The sequence below is a fragment of the Vigna umbellata genome, chromosome 5 (assembly GCF_029865625.1).
Source record: "Vigna umbellata cultivar VRB3 chromosome 5, Vumbellata_1.0, whole genome shotgun sequence".
Classification (NCBI taxonomy): Eukaryota; Viridiplantae; Streptophyta; class Magnoliopsida; order Fabales; family Fabaceae; genus Vigna; species Vigna umbellata.
In genome coordinates this window covers 57,060,952-57,072,605 of record NC_142169.1, presented here as the reverse complement: position 1 = coordinate 57,072,605, position 11,654 = coordinate 57,060,952, and the positions used below count along the sequence as shown (strand labels likewise).

General features: G+C 26.3%; 1 protein-coding gene across 1 annotated transcript; it reads right to left on the bottom strand.

Moving 5' to 3' along the window:
• Positions 1-3,989: 3,989 nt before the first annotated feature.
• LOC148198689 (LOB domain-containing protein 12-like) lies at positions 3,990-4,826 on the bottom strand. The gene is made up of 2 exons (XM_088116271.1): positions 4,550-4,826; positions 3,990-4,471 (listed from the first exon to the last, which is right to left on the bottom strand). The coding sequence occupies exons 1-2, from the start codon at positions 4,703-4,705 to the stop codon at positions 4,112-4,114; spliced, it is 516 nt and encodes a 171-aa protein (XP_087972397.1). The 5' UTR covers positions 4,706-4,826; the 3' UTR covers positions 3,990-4,111.
• Between the last annotated feature and the right edge of the window lie 6,828 nt (positions 4,827-11,654).

Here is an 11,654-nt window from a genome sequence, read left to right as displayed (position 1 = left end):
TTTCTTTTTTTTATTGTATGGTATTTGTTTTAAATAACATTGTTAATGTTATATCTACATATTTCAGTAATATGTTTTGAATAACATTGTTAATGTTATTCTATCTACATATTTCAGTAATGTTGATATAACAAATAATTTTGATAACTATATGTATTACACAATTTAACTTTCAATTACCGTTTATCTTTTAATTTGAAAATTTTGTCCAAAAAGTTGTTGTAATTTCCATTTTTTTATAAGCGTGAAGTTTTCTGTTTTTGTTTTGGGCTATTTCATGGTCCTTTGTTTATCTCAGCGGGAACAAAATATTATAACAGTCAATCACACACACGAACATCATCATTTTTTTTATCCTATAATATAAGAACATTCTCTCTTTTATATATATATATATATATATATATATATATATATATATATATATATATATATATATATATATATATATATATATATATATATTTTTTTTTTTTTTCCAATTTTGCATCTTATAATTTTTTTATAAAAACAATTCATAACTTATATAAAACACAATTTATTTTTTTTATCATTTTATTTATATAAAAAAGCACATAATATGTACTTTTTCAATGAGAAAGATATTTATCTAACATATTTAATGTATGGTTTATGTTAATCGGTGACTATGACTTCTTATATAATGGGTTGTAAAATGTAAATCTTTCAACATTATAGAGACTTAATAAATTTCCAATTTTATAAAGAGTAGAGTAGTAAATAATTACTTAATGGAAAAAAAAATACAGGAATCAATAATAAAAACTCAAGCAAAACCAAATTATTATTTAACCGAAATAAAAATTATTAATCATTATTATAATACATAAACACATCAAAACCTAGTACATTTACTTTTACAAGGAGAGTTTCATATTTTTTTCCCATTCTCATTGTTACTTCAAATGGACATTAATTCCCCGAAGTTCAAACTTAAGCAATTACATAGAACAAGAATAAGAAAGAAAGTGACAAAAACTCATAAAGAAAGTGAAAATCAAAAACTAAATTTGAAGTAAGGAATGTTTCAATAAACTTGTTCGTAAAACCTATCTCTTAAAATGAAATTATAAAATAAAATAACTTTTTAATACATTAAAATTAATTTATATATAAGTAAATTTGTGAAAGCTTTTTATATTAAAATATTTAAATTTGAGTATAAATTAGTTTTATCTTATGAACAAAATCACTTCACTTTCTTCAGTTTTTTTTTTCTTCTAAAAATGTTCATAGCGAAGTTTGTTCAAATATATCAGTCACGTTATTAACGAATAATTCAATATTTTAAGTGTGCGATTAAAAGTATGATAAAAAATTGTCATGACATAAAATAATTATTAATTTAAATCAATTTAGGGATACTAATATTTTATTACTTATTTCTTAGACTGAATATATATTAAAATATCATTAACTGTTTTAGTCAAGAATTGTCTTCTCTCTCTCATTAAATTCTTATCACAAAAACAAATAATTCAAATGTAATGATATATATTTTATAAGACCCATGTGCTAACCCTACTTTAGTATTTAATCCGTCGTCGTTTCTAATTTGATAAGTTTAAAAGATGTTGAATTGGTGGACACGTGTTCCCACTTTTCTAATGCTAATTAAGAATCAAATTGTTGTGCCAAAAAAAAAAAACAAATGAAGAATCACGTTTAGTCCTGCCCAATTAATAAAATAATTTATTCATATAGTGTAATATTTGTTTGTAAAATGTGATTAACTATTAATAAATTATATTAACTATCGTCTATATGAATACTTTATTATAACATATTACTTACTTTTATAAAGAGTAAATTTTTATCATACACTAAGAGTGATTTTTAAAATAGTAATGAATAAAAATTATTGTAATAATTTGGCTAACTTTTAGAATAATTATTTTAAACATATTTCTACCGTTTTTATTCATAGACATTGCAAAACTATTTCTACATTGTCTGCCTATAATAATTTATCTCAAAAATTAAATGATTATAAAAATTAATTTATCAATATAATAATTTATTTCAAAAACACATGAAAAACTTTATATTACACATATTTATAAAAATATAAACACTAACGTTATCATCTTCTAAAATTCTAAGAAATTATTTATTGATTCAAAGAAATCATAAAATAGTCATGTAAAATAACTTTTATCCAAATCTTTCATAAACTCTCCATCTAAACATTATTTAAAACATAAATTATTATATAAACTTAACATAAATAAATATTTCACTCCTAAAAAAGTTGAGAAACTAATCATATATGTAAACCAAAATAACCTCTAATTATATAATTAGTATTTATTTAGACTCAATTAATAGATAAAACTTATCGTATTATATACTTAAATAAAACTATTTTATCTCTAGTTTAAATACCAAAAAGTTTTTACATAAAAATCGAAGATATTACTCATGTTTTTTTTTCTTTGTTTTATTTTAAAGTATAGTAATTAGATATCCCAACATTTAATTTTTTAAATTATTTTATATTGTATACTTTTATTTTTTAATTTATAAAGAGGTTGCTGTATGTCAAAATTGGTCTATTTGACATATATACCAAATTTCGCAGCAAGGTATTAATATACCAAATTTCACTTAGGTTGTTGAAAGGTAATTAGATGTTACTTCCTTTATTTTATTTTAGGTGTAATTTAAGTTTTTTTAATAATATATTAAATTAATGGTTTTTTCACATCTGCTAAGGTAGTAATTATAATTATTTTAGTAATATCTTAAATAAATTCTTATATCGATAGAGTTTTTTATTAATTACAAATAAACTACAAAAAAATTATTTAATAATCACAAAATATTATTATAAACTTAAAATTTAACTTGAAAAAATAATTATAAAAAATAACATCTCATTTACCTCAACATACTTCTTAGATTTTTAGTATAAAATCAGTTATGGTACTACTGTTGATTTTTTTTTCTTCTTTCCAGAATTCAACTCAAAATAAAAAAACTATATCTTTACGAGTCTTTATTTATTCTTGACTCAAATTTTTGTATTTCTATATAATAATTTTTTTTACATTTCATAGTTAAATTTATCTTAAAAATATAATGTAAAATGTAAGATATCATACTAAGTGGTGCAGATTTTAATTTTTGGTAGGTAGTATATGATCGAGAACTATTAACTTCTAATGCAAAAACGTTATGCTTCAATATGAACATTCTGCTTTTAAATAATGTCTTAGGAAGATTTCTTTATTAACAGATAAAAACGATCTCACGAGAAATTAAATACTACAGCCCAAACTCTATTTTTAGAAGTAGAAAATAATAAAGAAAACCACAAAATTAATAAAAAAGTTACAAAGTCCCCTAATTGAAAAGTTACTTGTTGAGTCTAACTTATTCATATGATTGTGTAACTTTCTTTTAATTTGTTCCAACTTTTTCAAATGATCATTACTTTGCTTTTTGCCTTTCAAGCAGATTCCTTCAATATACTAATTATAATAACTTCTACTGTAAGACAAATTGCACATGCATGATTTGACCCGTACATTCTGGTTCTTCTTTTCTACGTTTAATCTTTAATTATTTATACAATATTTTATAATATAATGTCCCTCATCCACCACATTTATAATAAGAATAAAGACAGTGTTAAACGTATTTATATTCATTAGACACATATGATATAGATATAGAAAAATGAATTTTTATATTTTCTAAAAAAAAATGACGTTAAATAAATAATTATCAAAAGTATCATTTATATTAATTCAGCTCATATTTTTCTCATCTCATCTCATCTTTCTTTTCGAGACACTTCCTTTTTTCATTAACAATTTTAATATTTCACATCATATAATTAAATCTTATAAAATAAGTTTGTAAAGTTTTAAGTTTACTTAATGTGAATCTGTCGTATCTTGTGTTTTATTTTTAGTGAAAGTGAGATCTCCAGTAATATTCTATCTTAATCCTTAATACATACATGTGTGAACATTAAGAATAAGATAAAAGAAAAGGTCCACTGAGAGACAAAAGAGAAACAAAAGGGTTGAAAATTGAAAGAAAAGATTTTGTAACAGTTAAAATCCATTTCACATTGGTAAATTCAAGCCCAAAAAGACTCTCTCTTGAGAGGCTCATGAGGGTCATGGAAGACATTTGAAGAGGAGGAAGAAGATGAAGGAAAGTTAAGATAGTGAGGAAGAGTTTCATAGTTATTGTTTACAGAGAGAAGCAGTGATTTTTGATCTTGGTCTACTTGTGTGGTGATGGTAGGTTCTTGTTGCTGCATCTGAATGCATAGAATCTCAGCTTGAGCCACTGCAAGTTGCATTTGCAACTGTGAAACCTGGTTTTGTAGGTATGATATGGCTCCAACACATCCATACACTGGATCTCTCACTCTTGCGTTTGCCTCGTAAACTAAACTGCTCACAGCATCTGCTCTTTGATGAACACCAAGTTCCTGAAATGAACACATTTAGTGAATACCATTACATAACCATTACATGAAAAAACACATATATCAGGAAGTTAGAAATACCTGCAGCATTTTGCTGACATTGCTAGCACCGAAGACCTTATGCACAATGGCAAACTTGCGAGGGTCATCAGAAGGAAAATAAGGAGCAAAGATGCATTCCTTGGAGCAACGACGTCTCAGCAACTTGCAAGAAGCACAAGGTGAGGTACCCCCCATTTTATATATATAGAACACTGACGAAGCAAAACGAAGAGGATGAGATTATGCCTTTGGTGTCTTTTTGATGTGTGTGTTGAGAGGAAGAAAAGTAAGCGAAAACGCAATGAAGAAAAGGGTTTAAGAGAATGAGCATAGAATTTCTTATTTATAAATGGTGTGTGAGATTTGAATTGCTTGCCTAATGGAGACTAGCTAGATGCACATGCCCTTCTTCTAAAGTATGAATTGAAAATATTAAATTAACTTGCATGCACAATCAACCGCGTAAATCAACAAGTCTCGAGTTTGAGTTTGACTTATATAATTGTGTTAAACATTTGGAGTAAAAAACAAAACATCATCTAGGATATCTTATGTCTCTTGAACATGGTATTAAATGTTTTAAAAAAAGAAACCAAGTTATTTAGAAACCACTTCTTCTAGTGTGAACGTATATAATATGTATTTCATATTGTAAATTACAAGTTTAGTCAAAAATATTTGCAGCATTATAATACATTAAGAGAGCAATGAAGTCAAAGAATGAAGGGAAATTGTTCTAAGAGGTGATGAGTGAGGAAGAAGTAAGAAAATAGGACAAATAGGAGAAGATTAAGTGGTTTGTTGAAACCATAAGTGAAAAAGATTTTGAAAAAAAAAATAAGAGGGTGAAATTAACTTCAAACTTTGTACTTAAAATAAAGAAAATGATGAATGTTGATTGAACAAATAAACTTAAAAATAAAATATATTTTTTTTTGTGTTAGTATTTTAAGGAAAAATAATTTTTTTTGTACTATTTTTACTTATTTGTTTTCTCATTCTATCACTCTATTTTTTATGAGTAATGAATAAAAGATAGATTAGGCGGTGGTCAAACAGTGGGGAAGGCGCGTGATAGGTTGGCAATGCACGCAGTTGTGTAGTATTTACGTTCACATTTGACTCTTCACTTATATATATATGTACTAAAGTACGTACACATAACGTATTTTACACTCGTATGTACTATGTAATCCAGTTGGACAATTTTACATACTTTATTTAAACACCCTGACAGATATTCAATTTTATAAGCATGCATACCATGAAGAAAAAATATTGAGTTAATTCATTAAATAAAATCTATATCTAAGTATATGATATTTATGAAACACATACATTATATCATACATCAATAAAATATTAAAGATAAATAATGTGAGTTATAAAATAGGACATACCGATTAGTTGCTGTGTGTTCGGAGTTATGGAGAATGATAAACATAAGGAGAATGATACTTTGACAATAATTTTTTGACATATTTTAATATCATCTACGTGTCATTATGTGATTGGTCCAAAATTATTACACAATCAATAGTAATCATAAATATCAATATGGACCAATCACAAAATCACACGTAGATGATGTTAAAATGTTGTGAAAATATCATTATCCTAAACATAAATGTTTAATTTGATTTGTAATAATTTATAGATTTTGAGAAATGAGTTTTATGATTTAAAAGTTAGAAGAAAAAAGAAGTATGAATGTAAGTGAAAGTGTTGTTTACTATTAAGAGTTGTGGACATGAATGTTTGTTGGCTCAGCCTTTCACATGCAAACCCTTTTCAATTCTTCTTTTCTCTATGCATATACCAATTGCGTGTTTAAGTTGAATAATGCTAACAAAACAACACATTCAGGGTTCATATTTTTCTTTTCACACTTTTCCCCATGCATTATTAGGTTACGCACATTCATTTTTAACATAATTCAGTAAAATATGAATGATTCTCTTGTTTTCTATTTTTTTTTTTACTAATAACACATATATTAATATGAAGCAATTAGATTGTCCAAACCAGTATATATATATATATATATATATATATATATATATATATATATATATATATATATATATATATAAATGTATATATAATTTTATAGTTTTATGGAATTATATTAGATTTAAAATTTATTTTTTAATATAATACCATAATCATTCAAATTTATTAACTACGTATTATTTATAAATATCTAATAATTTTAGATATTAATTAAAGTACTCTTTTTAAAAATATAATAATCAAACCCCTTCAGATCTATATATATGAAAATATCACGATCAAGTTGATATTCATAAACAAAACCGCTTCAACTACGTTTTAACAATATATATTATTGTTAAAAATATTTTGATTTTCTATTAGATTTCTGTTATGATTTGTTGTTATTTGTATTTCTCTTTTATATTCAAATATATTTTATTTTTGTAAATAATTAAATTCTCATATTTTTAATAAAAGATTTCTCTTTAATTTTTTCTCTCTGAGTGTTTCATCAAATACTCACATAGTGTGTATGTATTTGTGAAGAAAGTGGACGAGTTATATTTTAAAAACACAAAATTAATGTTTGCATAGTCGTTAATGCATACGTGGCCATGTTACATTACTCATCTCCATATCAGTACGTAGTTATCGTGACAATATAAATTATAATTACTAATTGACAGATGTAAACAAATTAAATTAGTTAATTAGTGGCATTAATGATCTGACACAGACCAAGGCCTTCTGAATTTTTAGAAAGAGAGGTTGAAATTTAAACTGTACATAGCTGTGAAACCCTAAAACCTGTTCTTTCTCTTTGCATTAAATGCTCTCCACACGAACCCTATCTCAAATATTCTATTTGGAGGAGCAAACTCAATTTCCTCCTTTTGAGTCAATATTTGAATATGGCTTTGTCTTGTACATGAAGTTAATGTTTTGTTCTTAGGAATAATTGTAATTAGTTTATAGATAGGGAAAATAATAGACATGACGATGATGGGGCCATGTGTTGAGGTAAATTCCCTTTTTGTTTTTCAACTTTCAAAACACTAATCAAACTCTTGAAAGTTGTGAAAAAGAAGAAAAAAAAAGAGAAATAAAAACCATGTTTGAACTGAATCTAAAGCTACATTCTTTTATTAATGGTTGCGTGAATTAATGTTACTACTCAAGAGAAGAAAACAAACATCTCTTAGTGTTCTCGAAGAAAACGTGAGACATGCAAGCTCCAAATCTGAGCAATTAATGGTTGCCTTGTGATATGGAAGATTCGATTCTTGAAACCAGTGTGCTCTTCAAAATCTAGAATAGTGGAAGTGGCAAACCAAAGTTGCTAGGTTGGCAAGTGTTGTCGTAATTTGTTGATCTATAATATAAAAGTTTAATTAAAAGAAAAACAAAATCTTATATGCTGTATTTTTTGCAGTTCATGCTATTTTCTTGAGTTTAATTAAAAATATGTGATATATTTAATAAAACATAAATTTCTAAGATAAGGTTTCAAATTTTAATTGAAAAATACTATGAATTAATTCTATTAATTTCAAACAATCAACCATCAATCGAACGCTCAAACTCCAAGACGATAAGCATTTTGAGTCGAACTCTTTTCAACTGACTACATTATTTGGATCAATCTTTTTTGCGTTGAGCTCCTAGATCGAACTCCTCTAGATTGACCATTTTGGATTAAAATCATCTAGGCCAAGCTCATTTGACTAATTCGACATATCACACGTGACCACACACCCTTGGCTTATCACCTTGATTGAACGACCTTGTCAACTGACAGAAAGTCATTAACAAGAATGGAGATCACGAATCAACCTGTTAATTATTGATTGATTGGGTTGTGATTAAGCCGGTAAAGAGATAAAAGCTCATAACAACTACTGTATATTAGGTCTATATGACTTTAACCGATATAAAAAGTGATTATTATTATTATTATTATTATATATATATATATATATATATATATATATATATATATATATATATATATATATATGATCCATGTTTTTTAAACCTGTTGGGACTTTAACCAGTTTAAAATTTACACTTTGCATACCGTTAGTAAATGAATTGATATAAAAAATCAAAGTTTTTTAATAACTGGTTTGTATGTTCTCCCTATAATATAGTGTTGTCAAAATGAGTTGTAACCTGCGAGCCAACTTGACTCACCACTGGTTTGAGCCGGGCTGGGTTGGAAAAAAATGTAATTTTTCTATGTGGGTTAGTTTTCAACTCGGCTCACTTGGGTTGAACCTATGGTGAGCCGGGTTGGCTCACCAACCCACCTAATTTAATTTAATTATTTATTATTTTATATTTCAATATTATTAGTTAACATTTTTTTAGTATATTGTAGATGAGATAAAAAAAGATGTTTCAAGAGAGAAGAATATTATAAACTTATCTATTCAAGACTCTAATATTATAGATGGACAAGTGATACAAAAATTATTAATATTAAAAACTTATTTGTTCGCCTTTTGTTCTTATTTTTTTATTATGCTTGGATTGTATGATATTTTTAATTTTGAATTGCTTTGAAGTTTAACATCATTTTAGAGTGAAATTTTTTAGATTTGCATTAAAAAAAATTATAATTTTTTTATTTAAAAAAGAGAGCTTATAAATAAGTGAGTTAGTGATCAAATCCGTTTAACCCACCAACCCGTGGTGGGTCGAGCCGAGTTCGAACTTTTTTAGCTCGCTAATAAGTGAGCCGAGTTGGGTTGGTTCATTAAGTGACCAACCCGTGGTGGGTCAGGTCGAGTCGAGCCGGGTTACCTGTTTTGACAGCTCTACTATAACATTGTTAAAACATGTAACCAACCCGACTCACATAGGTTGGTCATTTAATGAGTTAACCCAACCCAACCCATTTATTAACAAGCCAAAAAAATTCGAACTTGGCCCACCACAAGTTGGTGGATTAAACATGTTGGTTCACTGACCTATTTAATTACAATTTTTTTCAAATCTAAAAAAAAAAATTACAATTTATTTATAATTCAAATATAAATAAATTACACTATAAAATGATGTTAAACTCCAAAAACAATTCAAAATAAATAAAAAAAGTACCATACAATCCAAATGTAATCCAAAAGCAAGCACAAAAAGCGAACAAATAAGTTTCTAAAATTGATCATTTTTGTGTCACTTATCTAATTATAATATTAGAGTCTTGAATGGATGAATCCATAATATTTTTCTTTCTTGAAACATCTTTTTATTTATCCCCATCTACAACACAATAAAAAAGTTTTAACTAATAATATTGAAACACAAATTAATAAATAATTAATTAAATTAGATGGGTTGGTGAGCCAACCTGACTCATCACAGGTTCAACTTGAGTAATTAGGATCTAAGTGAGTCGAGTTCAAAATTGACCCGAATAAAAAATGACATTTTTTTCAAACACAACCCTACCCGAACCTGTGGTGGACTGGGTTGACCTGCGGGTTTTAACCCATTTTGACAACACTATCTCCTTATCATATATAAACCTACATACAATATAGTTCAGAATTTATAACAGTTCAAAACAACCAACCAAAAAACACACAAACACATGCGCGCGCACACACACATATATATGTTATCAAAACGAGTAACCTGGTTCGACCCACCACGGGTTTGTCACTTAGTGAGTTAATCCAATCTGGTTCATTTATTAGCGAATCAAAAAAATTTGAACCCAGTCCGACCCACCACGGGTTGGTGGGTTAAACATGTTGGCTCACTGGCCCACTTAATTACAAGTTTTTTAATAAAAAAAATACAATTTTTTTGGAATTCAAATATAAATAAATTTCACTTTAAATGATGTTAAAATCCAAAGACAATTCAAAATAAAAAAAATGCCATACAATCTAAATTTAATACAAAAGCAAGTACAAAAAGCAAATAAATAAGTTTTTAATATCGATCATTTTTGTGTTACTTATGCATTTATAATAAAATCCATAATATTTTGCTCTCTTGAAACATCTTTTTCTTTATCCCCATCTATAAAAGAATAAAAAAAATGTTAACTAATAATATTGAACACAAAATAACAAATAATTAAATTAAATTAGGTGCGTTGGTGAGCCAACCAAGCTCACCGCAGGTTCAATCCGGGTGAGCCAACCCGACTCATCACGGGTTCAACATGGAGAGCTGGTTCTAAGTGCGTTGGGTTGAAAATTGGCCCATATAAAAAAATATTTTTTTTTCAAACCCAACCTTATCCGAACCCGTGGTAAGTTGAGTTGACCCGCGAGTTCTAACTCATTTTGACAACACTACTATATATATATATATATATATATATATATATATATATATATATATATATATATATATATATATATTAAAGATTAAAGAGGACGAAGTCCATTGCTCACTAACTTCCTTTAGGATTTTTGTTCGAATGAGACGTGTCACAAAAAATCTATACAATGAATAGTTTGAATAGACTGAAAGATTAACTTATAGTTGACGCAATGAATTGAAAGTTTTTTATAAAGGTAATATTTATTCCTTGCAATCTCGAATAAACCTCAACCACATTGTAAAAGTTAATTGTACATCAAAATTTATGCCTAGTATGAAACATAGTAAAATTAAATTATATAACACAACAAATAAATATTAAAAAACTTAAGCTATTAATGTACTTTTAATGGTCAAAGTCTTAGATTTATTATGTAATGAACATAAATATAATTTAATTTATAGAAAACGTAGTTATTATTAGAAATAAAATGTTAAGTAGATTTGTTTTTTTCTTTTCTTTTCAAAAGTTTTTAATAAATATTTTTACCTTTGTCTTTATTCCTAACTCCTTGAATAACATGTCAATAAATCTATATATTTGATAATTTTTCTTTATATACCATGAAAATACACTTTGAAAATAAATAATATTAAAATAACATTTTTTAAATAGATAAAGTTTGCCATATATAAATATTTTTTAAAATATAAGATATCAGGCTAAACAATGACATGAAAGACGTATCCTTCTAAATTAATGTTAAGTGAAACCAGGGGAATAGCAAATCTACATATAATAAAATCTCTAGTGATGAATTTGGTAGAGAAAGGAAAAGGCTGATTGAAAATAAAATGTATGAGTAAA

Excerpts from the sequence above, each read along its gene's own strand:
- LOC148198689 (XM_088116271.1), bottom strand. The coding sequence starts at position 4,705 with ATGGGGGGTACCTCACCTTGTGCTTCTTGCAAGTTGCTGAGACGTCGT. Across the intron at positions 4,472-4,549 it reads ATGTCAGCAAAATGCTGCAG|GAACTTGGTGTTCATCAAAG; the intron begins GTATTTCTAACT and ends TGTTCATTTCAG.